The sequence below is a fragment of the Colletes latitarsis genome, chromosome 2 (assembly GCF_051014445.1).
Source record: "Colletes latitarsis isolate SP2378_abdomen chromosome 2, iyColLati1, whole genome shotgun sequence".
NCBI lineage: Eukaryota > Metazoa > Arthropoda > Insecta > Hymenoptera > Colletidae > Colletes > Colletes latitarsis.
Genome location: NC_135135.1, coordinates 28,726,993 through 28,753,547, shown reverse-complemented (window position 1 = coordinate 28,753,547; position 26,555 = coordinate 28,726,993). Strand labels below are relative to the sequence as shown.

Here is a 26,555-nt window from a genome sequence, read left to right as displayed (position 1 = left end):
ATTACCATTCATACTTTGGCAAGGGCGTAGTGGCTATACAATGGCCGCTACAATTGTTTTGGAAGTCTAAAATAATTATAGTCGATCGCATACTGTAATATTATAACGTTGTTGTTCTAGTTTCGAACGTTCCTAAACTTCTCGGGTCGAAATTAGGTGATCTTCGCGTACGCGAGGCCACGGAACACACGAATTCCCACATTTTTTGACACCCTGAGAGGCCCTCGACTCACGGAGGGTGGCGAAGAAGTTCCAGTTCCGTAAACGGGAAGATTCACGGGGGCGGCGTTTCTCGCGAGTCGCGCTAATGCTGAGGTTTCGTGCTCAAGTTACGTGGAGGAAATCCTCGAGCGGTCAAACACCTGGGGCGCGCGGTTCCGGAGTCGAGAGTCGAGGAAAGGAGTTGCTTTCGAGCCAGAAGTTCGCGAAAACACGAAATTGCGAAAACTGAGACACTGGGGCCGGAAATTGGTTGGGAAATTAACCAAAACACAGTCAAAAACTCGAAAATTACTAACCCCAGAGTCTCGTGTAATTGTTAGTAACATTTATGGTGATTCCTTGTTAAAAAAACACGACGAAAATTTGTTCCAACGAGGCTCCGTTCTCAAGAGAAATTATTTTTTAAATACCGTGTCTGACCATCGGTCGTTATTTCTACTTGCATCGGAGTTTCTGGGTGATATTGGTATTAAATATCTTCGATACATATATTCTAGGCGAATATACATAAAGATTAATTATAATTTTACTACTTAAGGATGTCAAATATACCGTCAAAATTTTGTTGCAAAGTCTAACACCGAGTACAGTAGAAATAACGAATAATAGCCAGACATGCCATACAAGTAATCGAACAGATCAACGATACCAAGCAATTTAACAAAATTGAAAAACGTACCTGGCTGTAATTCGATCACACATAACTTCATTCCACCAAAAAAAAACAATATATCTAATTTTCGCGAATTTCCTAGTCGATACTTTCAACGTGGCTCGGATACGTTATAAATCGACGGTGAAATAAAAATATAAAAAAAATCCTACTACTCGATACGTTCGATCGTTCGGCCCGCGAGTTTAATTACATACGGGTGTACAATTTTTGTTTTATTGCGTACGATACTTTTTCAACGCGGAATTTTCTGCAGCGTGTTCGAGCGCGAATTCCTCGACGCGCGATAATGGGCGTTAAACAACGATCGGTTGAATAACGGTTTGGAACGAGGCTGGGGGTGAGGGGGTGCTCCAAATTCCCGGTTGATGTCCTCGAAGACGTTGGGACGAGAAAACGGAGACAATTAGAAGGGCGAAAGGACGATGAAATGATGAAATAGCTGCAATTACGAGTGGAAGGTAAGCCCGTTCTTCGTTGCGTCGTTGAGTATCGCGAATGCTACGGACGGTAGCGAAGATGTTGTCTTTCAAGGCATTGTTTCATCGGGACGCTCCGCGTCGTATCGCGTGCACAAACCCCGGCATTCTGACGAAATTAATTAAAGACGGACCGTCCGACTCTATAGCTCAACAAGTTTAACAAGATCCCTGAGATACTGGCCCGGGCGTTGGGAATAGAATAACGGGGATAAGACCGGCCGATTAAATTAACCTTTAGGCCTACGAGCTGACTAATTAGCAAACGTTACGTCGTATTTTCTACGTAATATATTACGTACACGCGTACATTAATTTATCTGTATTTTATTACGAAGTCCTCTTTCTTTTTCTTGGATGTAATAACAAGTGAAACGAATTACTTTCTAGAATATTTTCACAGTTATTTGCATCCTCGAGACAACTGCTAGCCGAGATTAGGCGATTAGACTACCCTGTAGTCATCTCCTGAAAGAAATAACGCCACGAAACGAGTCCAGCGATCTTATTCAAGTTGTCGAACTATACTTTCCCCTCGGATTACTGCGAACTGGAAGGCGTTTCGTTGCAGAGCCCTCGTCCCTGACGCACGTTCTTTTCTCCAAAACTTTTTGTTACATCTTCACGAGCCTTTTTGAAGGTTTTAAGAGAGGCAGCCCCGTTTCTGAATCTATTAGGATTTTTTTACGACCTGGTTTATGACAACGAACGCACAAAGTTCGTTGTTCGCGAAGTAAGATCCTTAAATGCTGATGGACGAGGAAGCTTACAAGGGAAGCACTCAACCTGTCCGCCTTCGATTTTAACCTACTTCTGCACAATGGCGGATCCCGGGATCCCCGGCTACGTAGAATATTAAGTCTAATAACTGGATAATACGAAGACGCGAATAATCGAACGTACTTTGCGATACACGAGAAATACGAGTCTCCGTCGTCGAGAAGGCTGCGACACGACGAATTTTCAAGCTTCAAAACGAAATTTCGTACGCGTACTTTAGCTTACAAACAAAATAACGTTGATTAATATCGCTGCCAGTGTTATATCCTGGGCGTCGATCATTTTGGCGCCCAGCGCCGTTCGAGAATTCAATTATTATTTTTAAATATATTCTCTGCGAATTGTTTTGTTTAAATTCAAAAACTCGGCTCGATTTAAAAGAAAATAAACTCTTTCCACCGAATGTTTTTATAATTGAAATACACATCGCAAAGGAAATTGTTTTACGTTCGCGTAACGAATAAATATGTGTTCGAGCTGAAAAAAAAAGGAAATAAATTTTCATCGTTCCGGACCTTCCATTAAATATTTTATAACACGTCGGCTATCTCTACCAATATTTCGGTATTTTATTGCCTCGAATACCGTTGTTTTCAATGTTGTTTCGTTAAAAATAAAATAATCAGCCGCGATGTATCGTTTCGAAAGAAGCGATCTGCTCTTTCTTAGAAACTTTAATCGCGCCACGAACGCGTCGCCATTGAACGGAGACCACGAGACGCTCCTTCGCGAATAAACTCTCCAGTGGAGGGTGGACATTGTTTCGGGGTAGAGGACGCACCCCCGTGGAAACTCGACGACTGTCTAGCGATTTTGCGAGGCCCGACGTCGCGATATCCAAGCTGGATAAACAACTCTCGGTGGAGCAAAGCGTCGCACTCTGTCTGAGTATATCACGCTCGTACTACTTGCTTATACCACTCGACAGACCTAACCCATTATACACGCTCGCCGGAGCGAGATTTTCGGGGCGTCAGCGAAAGAGGAACGAAACGATTAGTGGGGTAAGCGAAATAAGAATGGAATCCACGATGCAACCACGAAAATTAGTGTAGCGAAAGGAAATATTTTCAATAATTCTGAAACGAAATATATTAATACGGGACAAAACTGCGGGAGGCAAGACTGCTTTATTAACAAAGAGAAACCGAAACAAAGGTAGCAACTTTGCTTGTTTCCATTTATTTAAAAAATCAGAGAATATTATATATTCGACTTTCTTCGTTCGAGTAACTGTTTCCGAGACTAAATGGTATAATTGAGGAGGTTGTGGTACGGGCAAAAACGAAGCGAAAACGCAGAATAACGTCTTTTTATACGGGGGGAGGGGGAGGGGCACCGTTTTCCAGAAAATCGAGTTTGAATCCATTACGGGAGTTTTATTTCATTCATTACAATTTTCATGAAATCTTTTCATAGCGTTGAGTTTAATAATATTCGTGATATTTCAAGATTAATGGCTCCTGGGCGACCTACATACGTTTTACACAATATTAACTTTATTTACGGTCGGTGCGAGTTCTAAGAATTGAAATGTTTCAATTTCTAATGAAAAATTTCTGTGGAATAAAATATTCTCGCGCGTCGGTAATAATTCCAAGTCGATGGAAATAGAAACGGCGTCGTTTCTTCCGAGACAAGGATTTTCAACGTGTTTCTCGAGGTTTGGGGCTGCTCTGCGGTTGGCTCGAAACTGTTCCTCGATACGCAGGAATAATATTATGCATCAATACTGCGCGAACTCTGTCGTGACGCAGCAGTTGAGTTGCCTCAACATGGATGTTGAGCAACGCGGAGGAACTCCGACGCGAAACACCGCTCCCGCTGCGACTCTTCGTCTCGAACGAGCCCTCCGCGACCCTAGAACCCACATCCGGTCGTGGATTCGCACGATGCAAACTTTGTCAAACTTGACAACAATGACCGCGAGTCCTGCGAGCAATAATTGCCGTCGATCCTCTCGCATCAGCGATCGTGAATCCTCCAGAGCGTGGGTCAGTGATTTGCAAACTTTTCGAAAGAATTCGAACCCGACAAACTTATACAGGGTGTTCGGCCACCCCTGGGAAAAATTTTAATGGGATAAGACGAAAATCAAGAATACTAATTCGTTGATGGAGACTTCGTTAAAAAGTTATTAACGTTTAAAGTTCCGCCCGTACTGAATTTTTTTCTAGAAAGTGAGTAGGATTTCAGGGGTACGTGTATTCACCCAAAATGATTGATATTCTTGATTTTCGTGTTATTTTGGCCCCTAGAATCTCCCATTAAAATTTTTGCCGGGGGTGACCGAACACCCTTTATATCAACCACAAGATTATGTTATATTCAAAGTATTCAACGATTAAATTCCCTCTGCGTGGTGTACTTGATTTTATTTGTTAAACAAAGTCGTCGAAGAAATAAAAATCGTAACGTTAATTTTGGAAGCAGCAAAAAATGGTAACAGAAAAAATGGAATAAGAAGTATGATATTTTACGACTGCGCGAGGTGGTATCGGACATTCTCGAAGGCGGCGGTACTTTTTGTTCGACTCTATTTGTGCCGCGTCGCTAATTAGCTCCGCGCGCAAAGCAACAGTTTAATTATCAAGGGTGCTCTCGTTTTTAACGAGCAGCCAAGAAAAACAAGCGTCTGGCTTGTTCGCTTATTTATCGCGCGCGCGAACGCGAGCAGACCCGATGCGCAAATTTTTCACGGCTGGATCATATTACGCATGATTTTTCGTTTTAGAAAAAAAAAAAGAAAACGTTGTTTCAGCCGAGAAAAGCCACGCTCTCTCGGTTATTCTGGATCGTTGAATGGTGGATCATTTTTCGGGGGTAATAACGAAATTGTAAATTATTGCGATATTATTTTTCAGTAATCGTCTTTGACTTTGTAAAACTTAAACGTCTCTTTTAGATTTTCGTATTCCACTAATTTGTTTGTAACAAATTTTTCAGTTTTGATCGAATCGAATAGTTCGCATACCTTTTGCAATTGTTATTGGTCAGCGAGAGGACTGGTCCTTGTAGATTAAATCAATCGAATTGTGTACAAATTAATCGTAAAATATGAGTGGAGCTATTCGACAGTAGGATGCTTGACAAATGGTATTTAAATTACATTTATCGAATAATTGAATCACCAAATTGTTCGAATATCGGATTATAGGAGAGTTCGACGAGCGATCCCAGTGTCGGTCCTCGAAACTTGTAACGCATGGAATTTTTTTTTTACGATATCAAACGCTTTGCCACGGGATATCGCGTTCCTGAAGAGTTCGTCCCCTGTCAACGAGCTTCGTTCGAGTATCTCGCGACGACAAAGCCCGAAATTTTCGTGTTACACAGTGGTCAACTTCACCCATCCAGATTATTTCAAAACATTTTGAAAAATGTCTCCCTGAAAAAGAGAAAAATTTCTACACGGATGTTAAAGTTTAACATTATAAAAATTTGTCACCCGTTAGGACTTAATTCCATAAAAGTAACTTGCACGATTTGGTTCACGTGGACAGTTAAAATTGACTACTGTCGATATGAATCGCACGGGTGGTTTTCCAATTTTCGAATTCATTAAAAAAGAAAGTGAATCAGAGTGACACTCGAAGCAACGATTCGATCCCGTTCAAAATCGAAACGCACGCCGTTGGTAATCTCCGCGCTCGTTTCGTTACCAATCGCAGCTGTGAAAACGAACAGACTGGAGGGACACAGTTGCCGTTGGTAATCCGATGTCCTTTTAATTTTGCCGATCGACGATCGATTTGCATTGATTCGGTGTTTGCGAAGACTCGACGCAGCCTACGGTGGGCCGACGCCGATATTACACGATTCTGTTCAAACGAACGTTCGAAAAGTTTGAAATCACTGCTCCTTTTTGTTCAATTAAAATGTGGGTGGTATTTAAGAATCTTTTCTCCGATGACTAATACACACATCGATCGCAAACTTATAAAAGTTTAGAAAATACAAAAAATTAATTTTGTTTACCTTCGAACAAAAAAAAGAAATACATAGAATAATTTGAAACTACAGTTGGGCGAGGAACTTTTGATTTCCAGCTGTGGGAATGCACGTTTCCAAGAATTTTATCATAAAATACTGGTTTTAATAACTCCCTGAAACGCAGCACTTCTATGAATCAATATTTCTGGGAAAGATACGTTTTTCCATGAAGAAATATTTTTTTAGTGATGAAATATGCGAAGGGAAATATTTTCGATGGAAAATATCGCCCCAGGTGTTTCCGATTTTTAAAATTCTATTAACCAGAAACCAAAAAATTGCATAGGTTTGCGATATGACCGTGGCTATAATGAAAAAGGAATATTAAAAAGACTAGTGAATTTTTGCACGAGTAAAAAAACAGAGAAAATAGAAATGAGCTTTATGAGTTTTATCCTATTAAAACTGAATTTGTTAAAAGTTAAAAGTGAATTTGAAAATTGAAATTCTGGGAACACCGAAAAATTCATCGTATTTTTGCTCGACCTTTCCAAGAACTTTTTGTCCTCGATGACTGGTTCGAGGACAGCCAAGTAGCATGTGGCCCTCCTATTATAGCAATTTCACCCTCTGTGGCGGCAACAACGTCATCGGAAATCTTATCAGCAATCGAATCCACCTACGTGGGCGCTTTCGTGCAGCCGCTTTTAGCGCCCGACGAGCAAAACGACGAAAACGTCGAGGAGTTAACTCGAGGAAAAAAAAAAACAGACAACTACGGACACGTGTCGCGCGTGACTGAACATTATGGCCGTTTCTCTGGATTCGATCTCTTCTTTTTCATTTTCCAGCAGTTTTTCTAGTTGTCTTTTTTCCGATTTGATGGACAGGAGTGGGCCATCGATCTTCCGGCCGCCGGAACCTATCGTGGTCGTTAATCTGCCGGACCAGCGACGGACTCGTTCCACTGATTGCGAGTCTCCATTGTCGCCGGTGCTAGGATATCGTCGATTTTTTTCCAATTCCTTGCGATAACGAACCGTAATTTCGCGTATTTAAAACGAAGATGCCTCCACCTCCAGATTTTCCTAATCGAGACCACGATCGTAACAGATTCAAACCTAAAATTCTGCCCCCAGCTAATTCCACGTACGGAGGCAAATTTTTCAATCACGATGGAAATGAAATCTGTCGCATGAAAAATTGTTCCTTGTCAGAAATCAAAATCTATATTATATAGGACCTCGTACATGAAATGAAAAATAATCAGAGACTTCTTTATTGGTAATAAGAATAATTTCTGCACAGTGAAAGTTATACAGAATTAAATATTTTCAACAACGATACTAACAAAAATCATCCACTACGAAAGCCTTGTAATAATCTATAGCTCACGATCATCCTGTGTTTCTCACAGGCCAAACTCCACGACGAGAAAAGTAATCAGAGTGGACAAGTTTCCGGGTTTCCGGTCTTCGCGGAAAACGATCGATTTCTCTCGATGAAATTCAGCGTTTCCCGTCTCTGACACCTCCAAAGGGGAAAACAGGAGGCGGGGGTGTCTCCGTTAATGAAAAACCACCACGGTCGACGCTAATTCTCCGCCCAGAACGAACTAAAATCCGAAGAAAGGACATTCGGCCGACGGGGCGAGCTCCAAATCGCGATAAAATCGTTTTTCCAAGGAAAACTAATTACCGATGTTTATGCGAAAACTCGAACCTGGGCGGGACATTTAATATTCTCAATTCGAATCGCGCGTCAGGCACGCTCGAGCGCAATAATTGCGGAAAAATGCGCCGCTGAATATCGATGAACGTTTATTAGCGGCGACTCCTTTCGTTGGCCCGTTGCAACGATGTGTATTCGACCGGCTGTTAAAATTTTATTTCGGTCCTCGATTCAATTTTCGACCGTATCGCTTGCTAAAATAATTGTTCGCGTATGCATCATTGATCAACATCCGATATTCGCGAGTAATACCCGGGAACGTGATTCGACGCTTCATTTGCGCGGCTACGACGCGGATTTTCCATTCGTGGAAGGGAATCGGTAACCCACGAAAAATTTATTAAAAATTCTATCGAAAGACGGCTCTGAGGAAGTTGGGTGATCTTAACTGATACTTTTGTTTATGTTTTTACCAATAATACCGGCGAGATTTGGTATAATTTTAAATATTCCAGAAGGTTGATTTATTTATAATGACTAACGTAGTGCTGGAAATACTGTCTTTGATGTCTCAGATGGATTAAAGAAGCATGTGCCACCCAGTCACCGACTTGCATACGTTTCTAAATATTCATGGTTCTCTAAAAATGCATAGCTGTGGAAATATGCGAATATTTTATTACTTCAATCTGGTATAATTCCTCAAAGCGAATTAAGCAGTCAAATTTCTTTTCTGGGAATTAATCTCAACATTAACGAAAACATTATTATACACTATCGACGTAGCAAAAAATTGATTGTTTCCAAAGATTTGTACAATACTCGAGTCAAATCTGACATTTTCTTTCGCCGAAGTTGTACGATTAAAAGTGGAAACGCGGCTGGAAATGGATGTCGTTTGAAATTTGTTTGAAAACGTACGCAGAAGGAAAAAGGAAGTCGGGTGTGGAAGAAAAATGCTGTTCTTTTCCCTTTCGCCCGGTAAACGGGATAATGGTAACAAATGGCGCGCACGGTTCGCGCGGTGTTACTCGTCACGAGCGAGCATTTAAGATAAATTACGGTCATGCAATCAGAGGCGCGCGGCCGAGTTACGCCGCGGGCGTGCGGAATGAAAACATAATGTTTGATTAAACTGTCAGGGTTTATCTCGATTTTTCGATCGGCGAGGAAGCAGCCCGCCTCCGCCCAGCGGTCTTTGCCGTCGATGACTAATGACCGACGGACGGCACGACACTCGGTTCGCTATCGCCGTTCACGTGACAGACAAAAAACGCATTACTAAATTACGCGTCGACAATCGACGCAGCGGCGAACGACGGTGCGTTATTTAAAGCGACCCGCTCGATCAATACTACCGCGTTTTATGCGCGTCGCTCGGGTCCGGAGTGACGCATTCAACCGAACGGGACGACGTTCTTTACATTTCTTTACACAGTCGAACGCGAGGAAACGCAGAAAGCGGTAGACGAAGGGTTCAACTATTTTATTTTTTAGTTTTTTTATTAAAATCGAAATTCTCTGGCCATAGTATAACTTGTAATATAACAACGTAAAATCTATGCGTATTCGAGCCTTTGTTTGAACATTAAGAACGTCTTCGAGGCGAGAATCAGTAAGCCTGTATATTTCAAAGATGGCACCATTAATTTGTTCCGATCTTTATAACATTGCAACTCTCTAAATATAATAATTCGTATCTTTAGATTCTAATACACGCAAAGGAGCTTTCAGCCGAACGTTGGAAGAGATCGAAAGCGAGAACGACAAAGACCATCATGTTTATTTCTTGATTTCGAACTCTAATACAACCACAAAGAAGCTTTCTCTTGAGTAGTTCTTGCATCTCTAGCCTAATAGATCCGGAGAACACGACCCTTGACCGATTTCCACTCGTCCCAGAGCTCTACTCTCGCCGCGTACAAATGGTACGGGTATTTTTCCGGGAACCTTCGTCTCCATATTGGCACGTAAACAGGCCAGGTTATCCAAACAAGAAATCCACCTCCGGCGACGTCGGAATACTTTCGTTTCGCGACGGCGCCGCGGAATTCTAAAGCGTCCGCTGCGAGGGAAAAAGACATCCGCGGAACTTTGATCGCGGAACGGTCGCACGTAGAAAGGTACACGGAGGATGGTACGCACGGCTGAGTGCCCGGATAGATGCGGGGAAGTGCATTTCCCTGCAGTAACCCCGGACGGCACCTGGGGGTGCAATCTTCCTTTTGGCGGGCGCCGTCTGCCGCCGAGGCAATCCACGGGAAAAGATAGAAACCCGCGCGGCGGGGATTCTTGCGCAACTGCACACGCTTCCGACCCCGATCGTTACGTCATGCGAGCTCCTAGCATGCCGGAATTACCCTCGGGGCTCCGACATCCGTACCCCTCCACCCTCAGAGACCCACGAAGCATCGAGATCCGCGGGCGAACCGATTCCTCGACGCGATCGGTTTCCACCAAATCGACACACGCTTCGACGACCGTATATATTTTTTATTAACGCTAGATTTACGGGACTTTCGTTCCACGCATTTTTATTCACATCCGTCATTAAGTTAAAATGTGGATTTTCTTTTAATCGGGATATGCAATCGTATAATTACACTAGGTCGTCCCACAAGTTCGTTCCGCTCGATATTCTGACATTTACGAGGATACAATTTGTAATTTAATAGAAGACAAATAAAATTTGCCAGTTCAGGGGATTCCTGAAATTTTGAACCAACATCAGGAATTCATAGAAATTTCAATTCACAACGGTGAACGGTTTGGTTTCAAGTTCTTAAATTTGTAATTTATATCGAGGAAGGGGAAAAGTTAAAAATGTATTTTTATATCAAATTAATTATAAAGTTCGTTTCAGTCCTATTAACGAACAACGAAAGTCGTTAGTCAGCTGAACGTAGGATGCGCTGGTACTGTTCGCGGATTGATTGCAGGATCAATTTTAATCACTTCCATTGGGTGTCTATACCGCGGCGGGTTACACAATCTAATGCGTTCCCTATTAATTTTAGAGTAGCCATTAGTTCCACTTTCCGTGGGCCCGCGCGTCGGTTCGACGATACGTCACCGTACGTCCCGCAATATTGTCGGAATTCAATAAAGCAAACGAGCTGTTGATTCAATGCTCGCGGTTCCCTGTCGCCGGGAACGCGATTGGATCCACTCGATCAGGATGATCAGACTTCCGAAACGTCGGACGGCCGAGCGCGCGATATACGACCCGATGCGCCCCACGATGATTAATAGAGGAACGCGCGAACGATACGCGAGAAAATGGACCTTCAGCCATCGTCTTCGTCTCGACTGGCATCCTGAACAATGCCCATTGAAACACAGAGACTCGCGTCAGTGACCAGTTGCTCCATCGTCTGGAGAAAGTAGCTATTTTCATGGTGATTCTATGAGAAAGTCTCCAGACTCGAATTTTATAACGCAAAGACTGGGGGCCTGATTCAGAGACACTGGAATCTTTCTAACCGAATCGTTTTATTCGTACATTTCATTTTGGCTATTTAACAAATTGACTGCCAGACCAAACCAATTGTTGAACTCGGTAAAATTCAATAGCCCTATCTAGATATATTTTCTTTAACATCTAATCTTGAAAAATCATGTCATTCACATATGGCAGTCAATCGTTAAATCGAGTCTCTCGGAACCAACAGAACGCGTCGAGTTTATCTATATCAAGAAAAAAATATTTATAATAGTAATAATTGTGTAGCTGAGTGCACCTATAGGTGGATGACCAGGGTCACTTAGTCTCTAAATGTTCCGAGCCGGGTTCCAAATGAAATTTTGAACCCAATTATGTTTCTAATTACGAGTCAGAAGAGACCCGGGGTTATTCGAGGGAAAAAGAATTCGCAGTGTCCGAATGTCGGTTCCTCGGTCTAATAAGCTGCTTGCCGTGAAAATAGACACCGAAATGGAACGAAAAGCGTGGAAGAGAAGGCGTCAGGCACGCGGAAGAGGGGAAACGGAAAATGTTGTTCGACGGTAGCGCAAATCGAATTCCGTTCTTTTCCCTGCTGGCGAGCATCGGGCAGGAATTTAACGTTAGATTCGCGTTGAACGTGGAACGTAAAAATACGGGGAATACGTGTTGCAGTGTTCTCGGCATTGACGAATATCTTCCGTCGGACTATTAACATTTACGATGACGCAGCACCGTGTCTTTCAGCAAGATACAGTCGGTAGCAGTACTGGCGCTTTTTCTTAGCAAAGTCGTGCAAACGTTGATTTATGCATCAAGAGAATCTTCGGGGGGGAACTGCGCTCTCTTTTTCATTAAATTTCGTCGGATATATCACGGTTAATTCAGTTCTTACGGCGTTCTTCGTCTCAAATATTCTTAATCTCTCCGCTACGCTTCCACGAAAATATCATTCCTGTGCTACTGAGAAAAGTTAAATTTCATACTCTTGTAGAGTTTAAGAAAAAGATTTATTCAAATATCAATTATAAACAAAAGAATATCGTTTATAGTAACATTTATAACGAATAATTGTTGAGACATCCTCTGGTCCCTCGCAAATTGACTCCTCCCTTCCCAGGGCCTGCCAAGATGCCTTACCGATGAGCAGACTGTGCATGTTTATGCAATTATGGGAAATTTTAATTCTCATAAAACTACAGAATGCACTTAATTTGCATTAATAAAACTATAGATTTGCATAAAGATCCGCAGTCTAGCGATGAATCCCATTAGCAGGGGCTTTTCAAAACTCCTACTATCTCACTCGCTATTCCTGCATCTAACGCGCCACATTTCCCAATAGCACCAGTGTCCCGGACGCGACTATATGCCCGGAACTAATACGAAAAAATTGGACAAGAAGTCCCACAGCCTATCAAGAGCCGAGCAAAAAGCCCGGTAATCGAGACGAATTGCTCGTTGAATTCCTCTCGACGACAACTGGAGCTCTCGCGAGCCCCGACGCCGTAGGAAACACGGTCAAAGATAAAGAACGAAGTAGGAAGAGGAGGGGTAGAAGCAAAGGGAGTCGAGAGAATAAGAAACGGAACGAAAATCGTGCCGCGCAGCGGTATTCAAAGAGCCCCCGGAAACAATGGGGCCGACTGCCGTGCCGCACGGATTTTTTCGCGGGATTCATTCAACGGTGTAACGGCGCGATGAGAAACGACATTTCGCCGATGAATGCGCGCGCGCGCGCACTCGCGGAAGGGCAAAGGGAGGGATGCACGCGATTGTACGCTTAAGGACAGCACGGCCCCGTCCTTGTTTCGCAGTTTTTCCGGAACCGAGCCCCTCCCACCCCCGTCCGCCCTGGCCTTACGCTTTCCACTCGGTTTTCGGTGTATCGAGGCGAGAACAAAACTACGTCGCGTCTTCCTTTCAGCGCGGACTCGACGCCCCGAGTCTCCGAGTCTGCTCGCGGATTGCGGCGTGTAAGTTGCGTCGGTCCTCGCTGTGTCGGGCGAGATATATTGTTAACGACGCGCGGGATGTGTGTCGAGAACTCGAGCCCGCGTCAAAAGACCCTTCTCTGCAGAGAGAAACGTAATCTGGAACGCGCGTTGCTTCTGCGTTGTCTCCTCGTCGACGTCTCGCATGGAACCTGGAGGCTGGTTCTGCTCTATCCGACCGCCCCGTCGCGGCGTCGGCTCGACTTTGCCTCCTTTCGCGCCGTTTGGTTGGCTTTTACGAGATTAGCGAGCCGCGTCTGCCCCTTCTCTGTGGATTCTTTGTTGCCCGAGACTCCTCGTTCTCTCGCTTCTGGACGTCGTGACGAGTCCGGGTAATGTCTTCGAGACTCCCGTAGGATCTCGAGCTTGTAAGTTTACAGAGGTTGGGGAAATTAAATTAGGCGAAATCTCGATAGTAAGGCGGACTTTTAGGTACTGGAACTGTTTCTTAAAATAACGATGTATTTAAGTGGATTAAAATGGACTTAAACTTGGACGATTATCTCGAAAACGTTATTTTACTAGTCTGAATGCGAGCGAAGTCCAACGATTATAAACGGATGAACGATAGACTGAAATTCAGACAATGGGCGGTCCATCGATAAAATAGAGCTCCTACTGGTAAAACAGACCGCTCGATCGATGCATCGGTGCACTTTGTCGATAAAACACATCGAGCGGCCGATAAAGCGAAGCGCCCTGTCGATAAATGAACCGTTCGCTCGGCCGATACAGATCGGCAAAACACTTCCCCGATTAAACAAAATCTGCCGCTTTATAGGCAACATTTCGAACCGTAGTTTCACTCTCCGAATCAGATAATTTCTGATTCTTCGCCCGAATCGTACACAACGTGCGCGATAGCGAACATTGCGAATCGATTCGCGCCAGAGGACAAGCTTCCTGGCCGCCGACAGCGCTCTGTCAGTGAGTTAACTCGGACGCATTATCTTCGTTCGTAGGGTACGGGCGAAGCTAATGAAAGACAAACAACCGTCCCAAGCAAGCCGGCCGCGCGGAGTCGCGCTTTGTTTACCCTCGAAGGAAGAGAAAAACCGGGAAAAGCGGGAACGGTGATCGTGCGGGCTGCGTGGGGCGACCAGAGGCATATTTCTGCCCGTCCAGCTGGACGTCGGACTCCGTAGTCCGTTGTACGACCGGCATCCTGGCGATGTCGCGTTATCGCGGACCGCCCGCATATCAACGCGCGGATTTCCCTGGAAATTCGAGTGCCCGGAACGCGCGTCCACCGGAACAAAGGCAGAGATCGGTTGATACACAAGGGACGCGGAACGCGCGCTCACGGACAGCGTCAAAAGACGTTTCTCGGTTCTGTGCGTAATGATCATTGGATACGCAATCCGTGGAACGCGAACGAGATCGCTGTCGCGACACAAACGGCAACAAAAATCTTTTGTACCGCGTGCCGTGCGCACTTGGCCGGCGGATAAATTGGAAACGCGATCGGTCGGGCACGTTCGCTTACACGAACCGGGGAAACAAAGGCGCGGACCCGACTTGAAGCCGGGCGAGAGAACCTGTCGATACGCGGGGCGCCAGACACGCCGGTGGAACGGGTAAATAAAAATTCATGGTGGATCGACGCGTCGAAAGTGGAAGAAATACGATATCCGACCGGGGGAAACGGCGTTTCGGTTGAAAGAAAAGGGGGCGGACGTATAGTCGAACGGTTTTATGCCCCTCTTAGAGGGCTCGGTCTGCCCTTTAATCTTCTGTGTTCGCGGGGGCGAAGGTGTAAATCGCGAACCTCGTTTCCGGATAAAAACCGGAACTTAACATGGGACGAAGAAGAAGAAACGGGGCCAATAACGCGCCGTAAGGTGAATTCGAAATTTCAAACTCCGAGGATCGGCTATATAATCACAGACGAGATATATGAGTAGACCTTATGGACCTTTGTGGCCCAATCTGATTGCCATTTTCAAATGGCCATAACTCCTACAATAGTGAACGTATCTCGTTGAAATTTTTTTCTGGAAATAGAGCTCATGGATACCTAAAAAAAAGTACTAGACAACTTTTCCGTAAAAACGAATTTGTAAGAAACATCGACAGAGGAGGGGATATGCTTTACTTTTCGGTGAAAAAAATAATTTCAAGTTGTTCTGAAAAAATTATTTTCAGTTTCGAGGGTCAATTGCAATCATTTTTGGTGAATACACATATCCCCGAAATCTTTCGCACTTCCAAGAAAAAAATTTTTTACCGAAAATATAATGTGTGGTGAGAAATGTTTCCCCCGAAATTTCCTGCGTACGACGTAACGGATAGGCATGTTAGCGGAGGTCAGCAATATCTAGGCCTTATTGGATCCTGTTCTTCCATGCCGCGCGATCGAATACGCTCGAAGGACGTGTGGGGAAATAATCTAAGCCGAGTAGTTCGCGAACCCGGAACATTCGCGCGAGAATAGCACGCCGGTCGTTCGCGAATTTCATATCGGGCAGACGCGACCGTTTTATGGGCTGCCATGCGCGGTCTTACAGGGTCTCTTATAAACCAAAGTGTCCTCGAAAATTTCACTAGAGACGATATTCGCGCCCCAGAAGAAGGGGGTAGCACTAGGTGAAATGTTAACGGTCTTCGTGCCATCGCATCGTGATTCTAAAGTGACTTCACACGGGGCTCGCGCTACCAAATAAGCGACCCTGCTTCGACGAACGAACATCGAATCGAACAAGTTTAGAATACTAAAATAGAGCATCGGGTACTTTGATTATTTTTTTTTGCGGCAATTTATTTTCAATTCCTACGAGGCGTGTTTTATTCGGTAGTTACGGTTGGAGACGCCGCCCGATTCGCATTTACATACTGCGAAAGAAAGGGGGAAACCGTAACTTTGGCATTAAATATCTCGTAAACTATTAACCGTCTGCCCCTAAACCCCGGGATACCGTTATCTTCGGTTTGTCCGGGTCTATAGTTGTGCAAAAGCTCATCAAGAATTCAGCGTTATGCTTGGGGAGCTTTTCTTTGTTATGTCTTCTTTGGATAAATCGTTTAAAATGAGAAAGGGCAAGAATTTTTATTGTAAGTCTGCATGCATACTCGATAAGTAATCTTATAAGTAACCTTACTTATTCGTTGTAAATCAACCCTAACTTAGAGTGTATAATTGTTGTGTTTGCGTAGACTAAATTACAAATACATATACAAATATATATAATTTCTTTCGATGGATTATATTTATTTCCATGGTTGGTGCGAACGTATTAAACAATTTGAAACCTAACTCAGCCGAACTCGATATAGCTTCTCGTTTTAGATGCTCGGATGACGAGTTGAGCTCGTCACAGAGTTTTACGACCACTATTCACACATTATAGTGTTCTCAGACGAACTTGTCATCCAGGTTATAACTTTATATACATGTCTAGCGAATATAGCGACGGACAACCTGATTTTAGGAGGATCAGCACTGTCTGAGTTTACGTTATAGCTTAGATGGGTTTACGGGATCCTCTTGTCTAAACGAATGTGGAATTTTATACAAAAAAACTACTAAACGGAATAAGCGTTTTATTGAAAAATGAGATTGGAAGTAGTAATGTCTACCAACCTAACTTGAATCTTCACTTATCGAGTATTATTACTACGAAATTAATTACTAACGAAGGAACATGTCGAAAATTTTCAAACGTAAAAATTGAGCCTTTTCACACATTCGGCGGAAACATAAAGATCGTTTAGTGTGTTTCGATCGTAAAAGTTCAGATGGAGGAACTGTTTATTATTATAACACCTGCGAAAGGAAACCTGGACTTCGTCCAGACAGTCGCTTCAAACCATATCACAGAGTAGATAGTTTCAAACTGTAAACTATTATATAATAAAATATGTCACATATGTACGGATAAAAAACATAGGAAGCGTACTGGTACTCATGGCACAACACCTAACCCAGACCTAACGCAAGTAGAAATAGCGAATAATAGTCAGACGCGCCAAGTAGATCGTATTTAATCGTACTCCTGTCCGACAAATTTTTATACCACATTGTCCACTTACTTTTTCACGTAGAATATAAGTGTTCGAATATTTCTCGTTAAACAATCACAAAAATTTCAATTACAGAATGCAAATATTTCACAATGAACAGATAACAAGTTCGAATAAATGCAGTGTAATTTATGTTCGGAAGGTGTTTCTAGAAAAAATATTTTCCAAGTTCGCACGAAAACATAGGTTTCCATGGAACACCCCCACTCTTCGTTCGCAGCTGCCAAAACAAAGAGGGGATTAAAGGGCAAATTATCCAATTATAAACGCGTAAAGGCAAAGAAAATTGGCTCTTGTATCGCGTGAAAAATTTATATTCCTTCTCCGACGCGAGATTAATTCGTGCTCGTTTCGTATGTTCGCGCGTATTCCGAAACGGTTATTTTAAACTCGGACAGTCGGATCGCGGAGTGGGCGGTCGGTTAAATGAAAAACGCGACAAGTTAAATAGCAGATAAAAATTCCCCCGGTCCCGTGGAATTATGAAACGCGAACGGAAAACAGCGTCATCGGGCGCCAGCATCGAGTGGCCAAGCTCTGACGCTCGGTCGGTTGTTTCCGTTGATGGAAACTTTTCCCGTCGAAACTCTTGGTCGTTACTCTTCGCAGCGAAAATCCTCTTTGCGAGGGTGTTCGTTCCATTCACTGGCGGCAGAGAGACGAGAGGAGCCTTGAAAAGACTCGCGCGCGACGTCTCGGACGAGCGATGGTCTTATCCGGAAGTTCGCTTCGCGGGACGCGCGATACGTCACCCATAAAAGTTTAACGAAGGCGACTACGACGCTGCCTCCTCTTCCAGACTCGACCCAATACTCCTCGTGCTTTAATAACGGCCGGCAAAGGTCAACAATAATGTCGTTTCTTCGGCTAACGATTGCACTTACCGCCTTTCCAGGCAATAATATCGCTAACAAGGGATCCCTGGACATCGATTTCAAGGAAATTTGACGGGTGGTTGCGCGTGTTCATTGGGAATATATGTCTGAAGCACGGAATAACATTTGTTTGTGATTTCGAACCCCGGTTTCCGAGTTGAGATCACTCGTCTGGGCCCATGGAGCGGTTCTTCCGCTTGCTTGGCTTCGATCGACAACAGAGACGTCGCCCGTAAAGTTAATTTCGTTTCCTCGAGGCACGTCGAAGACGTCTCATAAAAGTCGACTCTGAGAAACGGCGGAACAACAAGGACGAAGGTACTCCCCTCCCGTATGTGCGCGTTAGATTTCCGACTTGTGTGTTCGGTCGACTCCTTTCGCAAGGTTTGCGAGATCTATTCAATTTGCTTTTTCCGACGGCGGGAAGGAATCTGCTCCAACAAAGGAAAAGAGCGTACAAGCTGCTCGCGAGGCGCGCAAGGGGGGAGGGGGCGTGGACGGTAGTCGCGGGGAGGCAGGAATAGCTAGCCGTGGGAGAAAAACTGCAGGCAAAGGGGAGGGAATTTCGCCTGGTAAAGCACACGTGGAGAACCGTCGACGGTGCTTAAAGCTCCGAGGGTCCTTTGAAACTTTACAATTTCATTCTTCCGGGAACGTGGACGAGCGCGAAGATTCCGGCGCGGCTCTCGTGTCCGGATTTTTATCTTACCTCTCTCGCTCTCCAGCGACGACTTTCTTTTCCACTCGTTTTTTTTTTCTTTTCACCCGACGTCTCAAAGGACACCGGGATACGGTCACGTAACCAGAATCATTTTACCCCCCTCCTCGGGCCGTGTAACGCGCGAAACGTCGAGCTTTAAATCCACTTACGCGAACGCCGTGGCACGTATTAGTCGAACGACTACGGAGTACAAAGGGTCGAAAAGGTCATCGAGGATGGAACAAAAGGGAAGTCGCCAATTGAGTCCTCTCGACGATACGCGAGGCGAACGAAGTGTATTCGAGGCGTTAACGGCTCGGAATAATTACTGTTTTATTTACACGAGTTAGTGGACGAAATATCGTGCTTAGGAAAGTCGTAGACACGATTGTTTTTGTCGTTAGACGTACGAGCGCGGCAGTGGGTTGCAAGGATCGTTGTACGGTGGCACTCTAGTGCAATCCAATATGGCCGTACGACTGGACGCTTCGCAATTACCGTTCGAATAATCAAATGAATACGATCGATAATTATGCAAATTGTTCTACGAAAAGTTATTAGATCTATGAACTATTAGAGATTGTAGATAAAACTCTTTATCGAAAAATACACGAGTTCTACACTGTGTTGCAAGAACCAACGCAGAATTGTATTGCTTTCAACAGGGCCGCCATGTGAAGTAGACTGTACCATAACCCCACAGACTTATCCATTTGCTGCTACATATATTTCAATGTTTCCACGTAATTATTTATATAGACAGTTGCATATAAACTCGCAACGAGGTCAACGGGCGATCGAGGCGCGGCGTTTGGAAAAGTAAATGGACCCGACCGAGCCCCGAGGACTCGCGAACAGATACATTAAGGCAATTATATCCGAGTTAATTAAGCAACCGAGTCCAGAGCGTCGCCTATTTTTGAACGCTGTCAATGCGAATTATCGTTGGTCGAAAGAACGGCCACGCTCGCGCGACCGAGCTTCTTCGAATGTAAAAATACAACTCGGCTCTTAATTGACGATCCGCGTTGAAGTTTTAATATCGTCGAATCCCCGTCGCAAGCGACGCGTCGACATTACTAACCCCGATTCTTGATGAAATGGACGAGGATGAATACGAATAGCAGGGAATATTAATATTCCCCGTAGATCGGGACGGTAATTTCGAGCACCTGTGTGTTTTCTGTGAAAACAAAAGCGCGGGAGGGGGTGTTAGGAAAGTTTCTTCTTCGCTACCGTTATCTTTTAATGAATCGCGCGAGCCTAGAGTGCCGCGATTCAGCTTCAAGTTGGAAGACCGAGTCGCGTCCATGTTTCTCGACGAAGCCGGGGATACAATTTCCCTTTCAGGAGATTTCTATTCCCGATAGAACGGCGGTTTTCGTCGCGAACACAGGAAATTAGAAAAAGTATCGATTGCTGTTTTTCGCCAGCAAGAAATTGCCGCTATCTTTATCGCGAGACCTCTTCGAACAGGTCCGTTAGTCTTTACTACGAGGTTTCGATCTTTTTCTCTTATCAATTATTTATATTTCAGTTGAGATAGGAGCTTGTTCTGGTTTATCGATCCTGTACGGACAGTACGGGTGTAATTGAACCCGCGTTTCCGAAAGGGAATCGGTCTCGTAATTCAACCCCCCTAAATTTTTTCAGGGGACATCTCGCGGCACGAAGGGGATTAAAAGTTTTATCATTTGGACGGATTCCGCGCGTGGCCGGTCGAGTGTTCGCCGCAATTTTCGGAGCACGCTCGAAGAACGAGGAACTCGCGTTTCATAGCTGAAATACGAGCACGCCGGGGAAAGAATCCATGCGCGTCCGGCTTAATTAGCCCGCGCGTGGACGGTCGGTTATCGCGGTGTAACGGCATAATACATTTTTACTTCCCCCGTTGTTAACAAAGCGGAAGTATCGCTGTCAAAGACTTTCAGCCTTTTGGATTTCTCAATATTTTTAAGTGCCACTCCCCGGCTTTTCAACTTAATACCGGACAAAGTATTATACGTTTTAAAACATCGAACGAGTCCCTTAATTGTTTGAACGTTTCGAAAATGTCTGACGCGCTGGTCGATCGCGGTGAACCGAAACTAGGCGCGTGTGAAATATGCGAGGGCTTTTAAAAAGCCGATATCGATGTCGAAAAAAGAACAGCCAGGCGCGAAACCGTAAACACGTCGAAAAAGCGGGGCGTATCGGCGCGTAGAATCGCGACGCTATGCGAAACAACTGGCCGACGCAATCTAAACGCACCCGCGACACCGATTGATGTTACATCGACGGAGATAATAGTGTCCAAACAACGTTACGCGCGTCAAAAGCAACCAACGTTAAAACTGTTGGTCGTCGAGGACGCTTTACAGCCGATGGCACGTTGCTAACGAGACCACTCCATTCGTCGCGCAACTCGTGTCGATTGGACCCCGTGCGTTCATATTCAGCCCCCAGAGACGCGTACGTATCTTAATTTTGCACGGGACAGATGAACATCACCGACACGACCATATATCCAACGAGCTCTCTGGAAAAAAATGAGTCGAAAAGGGGAAATAACATTTTTTTTTCTGCGAGCTTTCATTTTAAGAATATGTACGCATCGTGCTCAACGGAATATAATTTTAACGGACAGAGACCGAAGAAATGAATCGAAAATGCAGGATAATTTCATTTCTGAAGAAATGGAATTTGGAAATTAACGAACGTGTCTGACCATTATTCATTGTTTCTACTTGCGTTGGTATTCCGAGCCACTCGACCTATGGTATTATATGTTTCAATCTGTTCCAACTATTAGATTAGGCAGAAAGTTTGCTTTTTCCATATAAATTCTCTATTAAAGTTAATTCAATTATGAATATTTACAGGCGCGAGTAGAAATAACGAGTAACGGTCAGACACGTTCGAGTCGAGCTCGCATGCACGTGCCCCGAACAATTTTTCCAATTAATTTCTTTCTCGAGTTATTTTTACTCGACGAAAGTTTTTTAATAAACCCGATTACGACCGACGATGAAACTAGATATGTATTCTGATTCTCGTTCACACTAATTTGCAACGCGGTCACGTAAAACAAGCGACTGTCGTTAGCCGATTATATTTCATCTCCTTCGATACACAGTTTACACTGAGTAATAGCAACGTATGCGTCCATGGATATTTAGTGTTCGAATTGAATCGTGCTTGTTCGGTTTGTGAAATTTTCCAATATCGACAGCATACTTTATGCGGTCAATAATAGTGGCTGGCTAAATCAGATTAACGTTACATATTTCAGTATTCTGTCACCATGCATTTTCGATCAAATGAAAGTATTTGGTTCTAATTATCTGTAGATTAAGAATACCGATGATTTAAATTTCGATTGTGTTTGGGAGAACTGTAATGGATAATCTGTCCCATTGTGATCAGATGCAATATCGTGTAAGCTTATCTACGGAGCTCGACGAGGGATATTGGACTCGAGGGACATTTTTCGCAAGAAATTTCAGAATACAATCGCGTTCCAGAAAAGAGACGGTTCCCCATCGCCGAATTCTCCATCGAATCACGGACGCACAAAGTCTAAAACAGAGGCTGGAAAACGAATTCGAACGCGTTCTCGGGCCCGTGAGCCGATGTAGCAACAATTCAAACTCGATTCTCGCTCTCATCTAAACTTTTACCCCTCTTCTTTACGTCGCTGTTAACCCTGTTTTGCCAGCGTCGAACTTTCGCATTCCGCGATATTGCCGGCGTGTTTCGCCGTGCGATGAAAGAAGCCCCCGTTTCACCGTGGAAGAAGATCAAACTTTCCCGATTCGCCGACGCCTTCGAAAAACAAAGAGCACAACAATGCCAGCCCTCAATTACGGAGAAATTCGCGGCAAGTCGGCACCGAGAGCAGAAGAAACGTTTCGACGCTGGGATTGAGTTGAAGAAACCGGTGTTTTCGAAATTACATTACTACGATCTTTTTTCATTCGTCGGGGCGATTCATTCTGATTCTGCGTTAAAAAATAAGTCGAAGATAAAGAAAACGTTTGTTGATTCGGAGCTTCGTTTTCGAGATAATTGAATTTGAAAATGGTTTGACGCGTCCGACCATTGATCGCTATTTCTACTTGGGCCGATCTTCGAGTCGTACCCTATCGTCTCAATGACTTTTTAAAGTCGATTCTCTCTTCGAAAACATGTTTTTCAGCAACTTTGGTAGTACCTGTTATATTTAAAAGAAACAAATAAATAATTACCAAGCAGGTATTTCCAAGTTCGAAGCGTGAATAGTCGTCGAAAGCCAGATAGAGGGACGCGTTGGTGGGAAATTAAAATTCCGATAGCTCTTTCCCTTAATCCCGTTTTCATTTCAGCGTCGATGGAACGGGCGAAGGGAAAGGGCGAGCGTTCCGCGAAATGTCTTCGGCTCGTTAGGGACTTAACGAGAAGAAACGCCTCCGGGACGACGGTAAAGCGACGAAACGACGGAGGCGGTCGAAAAACCCGAGAGAGGATAAAGCCGGGGCGCGTACGAGCTGCTCGAGAGCTTTTCGAAGTTGGAACTGCGCTCGGATAATACTCGGCCCCACCGAATGGTCGAGTACTAATCCGACTGTAATAATGGTGTACGCGCTCGCGAGGTCTCGCCGCGTCGAACGCGCGTTCGGATTCGCTCCTACGTTCGCTTTCAAACTCGTTATACGATTTTTAATACATTCAGCGGCCGTGCGCCGGGAGTGCATCGTTTCCGCCGCTCTGTGAAGTCTGCTCGCGCGAATTGCCTCCCGGGATCCATCGTTGTCCCGCGTTCGCGCGCAGATAAAAATTGCAGGGCCTCGTTCCGTGGGAAGACGAGCGGCAAAGGGACCAGGGGAGGGGGGACGGCTGGGAATACGCTGCGAGAGAAAATCTTGCGGCTGCTCGCGTTAATTTTCGTGCTCGTCGACCGTGCTACGTCCGCCCCATCGCAGAAGCGGATTTACTCGCGGGGATTTTATGTATTACGGTTAACCGGTTTAACCAGATGAAATAGATAAATAGTACTCTCTGTTTTCTAGAGATTTCTTTAAGGCGTGGAATCGTACAATAGAGAACTACGTACGTATCGAAATACAATTGAACCATGCGTGTTAAAGTAGCGGTGCTAAGGAGACCAATCAAATCGACCCTAGGAGATTATGTTTAAATCGTGTAACTAGCAGTTAATATAGAGCAGAGTGGCGTAGGTGCGTAAACGACAGAATCGAACGCGTCTTTCTCTCGTCGTGGATCCGCAAAAGTTCCGAGCAGAACGTTAGAACGTTTTCGTAGCAGATGCACATCGCGAAATGATTAATCGATGTTTACAACGCAGCCGGCACGAGATAGTGGCCCGGTTCATAATGCGTTGCTGCCCGAACAGCGGCAAACGACAGTGAAGAATTGCAGCTAGGATGTTAGGCGTACCACGGTAAAATTTACACGATGCATTACGCGTTCGTCGCGGGGATATCGCCCTTTACGAGAATTCTCTCAATTTTCTCTTGATGGTCGGTATCGAATATGGGAGACATACGTCCCAATAACCGGCATTTTCTTTGTTTTAATATTAAACGGGAACTTCGGTGTAAACGTTTTTTTCTATTGAAAAATAAATATAAAGTCTCCTCGCTTATATCAGGTACGTAAATTTTTATTCGTTCCCCGAGAAACGATCCCAGTCGCCGCATAGATTAAACAATTTGCCCCGGGATTAGGTTAAAATTCGAATAGGTTAAGATCAGAGGGAAGTTGAAAAGAAGATACGGAGACAACGCGTAACAGGAACGAACGACTGAGGCTTTATAAAAAGGAGCGCCTTAAGCTCTTCCGTAAATCCGACGGTTTCTCTCGTTGTTCACGGGGTGGTTCTCGTCTTAGCGGCAGTCCACGATTTGCATACCAAAGACTAATCCGTGCGGTGGAACTCGATTGAAATGAAAATGTACGACCCCGAATCCGGCCTCGAATCGCAGGGAGAAAATGATATTCGCGCGCGGCGAACAAAAGCTTTGAAGGCGTAAGGTTTGAAAAGTCGATGTCGAAAGGGTGGGACAGAGACGACCCCCGTAGGCTCGCGTGCACCGTAATTATGCGCATAACGTATCCGGAGGTCTGACGAACATTCTCTGATTTGTTGCAGCGACAGCGGCGTGGCCAAGGCAGGAGCAACCGTGCCCGATCGCCGGAGACTTCTGCATGAACGGTGGTACCTGCCTGTTCTTCGAGACCGTCGGTGAACCAGCATGTAGGTAAGCTCAACGACATACTTTCTGTTTGGTCATTGGAAATTAAAATTATATCGTTTTAAGAAATTGTAACTTTTACAGAAGAAACAGAGTTCCGGTAACTTCGTCTCTATCGATGCTAGAAAAAAATGGTTAAGGAAAATTCTGCATCATCTAATATGATCTACCAACTTTGTATTTAATCTATGTTCCAAGAATACTAACGTATCAATTTCGTGAATTACCGTAGAAAATTCCCTCGTCGCTCGTCGATGATTCGCGGGAGGTGACATTTTCGTTACAAAAGGTTCGCGCTTCCCGTTAAAATAATGAGCATCTAAAAAGGACGGGTTCGCGTTCGTTCTCGCTACGTAGAGTACGCGTGTACGTCTGTGTGCGTGGGAGCTTTTGTGCGTGCGCGACGAGTTCGCGTATATGGGCCAGGGTTATGCGGAAACATCTCCGTCGTAGAAAGAGAGAAGCAAAAAAAAAGAAAAAAAGATAAAGTAAGCATCTCGAGAGGTCGCCGGCGCGAGAAGCACCGGGGATATTAGAGGGTGAACTTTATTCTTTCTTTTTCCCCCAGCCTCATTTTCGCTCCTTCGCGTCCTTCCTTCCTTCCGGCCCGGGGGATACCCCAGCAGAAGGGGAACGCCGGCTCGTTCCGCTTTAATATTCCGCTTTTTATCTGCATTATCTGGCACGAGCGGGCGTTATCGTTGCGCGTCAGCTATTCGACCCTGTCGAATTACCGCCGCTCGAATCCCGAAAACCCGCCCTACCGGACGATTCGGAAATTCGCGTTTCAAATATTTCGTCGATCCGTACCGACGATACCGAACACGCGTGTCGCATATTTCTCCCGTCGCGGCCGTTTATCTCTCAATTACGCGGCAACCGGGGCCCCCGGACTACGAAAGGAATTCGAGATTGCCCGCGCTGCCGGAAAATCGCATTTTCCGCTCTCAAAGGCCCCGATTTTACGTCGATATCTTGATCGTACGGGTTCAAACGAGCGGGACGTATAAATTAACGGTGATCTAGCGTGGATTGGAATACTTAGGCAGACCACGATCGGTATCGCTAATGGATTGAAACTTTGCAAAAGGACGTTGAGACCGTGGGACGTTGCAAATAATTATCTCGAATTTCGAAAGCGTGGATAGATGTCTGTACAGGCGCGAATGGTTCGATTCCATTTAGAAGTCAAATTAGCGACTTTGTCGATCGATGGCGACGGCGGGGGACAAATGGAAGATCTCCGAGCACGGAAAGAAGCCCCTCCGGTCCTCGGGGCTCCTCGATAACCCAGCATCCGACTCCAACGTGGTAAATGGCTCGTCTGGAATCACAGGTTGCACAGGTGGAGTCGGGAATTGAACGGATGGAAGGATGCGGGATGAAGTGTCTCGAGGTACGAGATTTACGAGCGTTTCTGCAGCGAGCGCGCGCCGCCGCGCCGGCTCGAAAGCTTTGCATTCGCCGTGTATTTTGGTAAAGTGCCGCGAGGCTGCAAGAGGGATCGTCGGTGATCGGAAAGGGGTGGGTTCG

The 26,555-nt window shown here is 44.8% G+C and overlaps 1 protein-coding gene across 5 annotated transcripts in view; it reads left to right on the top strand.

Moving 5' to 3' along the window:
- Vn (membrane-bound neuregulin protein vein) overlaps positions 1 to 26,555 on the top strand; it is a 328,196-nt gene that overhangs the window by 243,569 nt on the left and 58,072 nt on the right. For 2 of the 5 annotated variants that reach the window (XR_013081794.1, XM_076783467.1), the window contains exon 4: positions 24,920 to 25,024. Coding sequence is in view for 3 of the 5 variants with exons in the window: in XM_076783467.1 (XP_076639582.1) it covers positions 24,920 to 25,024 (105 nt within the window). In the remaining 2 variants the exon portion in view is untranslated. Of the gene's footprint in view, positions 1 to 24,919; positions 25,029 to 25,106; positions 25,242 to 26,555 lie in introns of those variants that run through there. The other 3 variants (XR_013081793.1, XM_076783468.1, XM_076783469.1) reach the window with 2 other exon arrangements.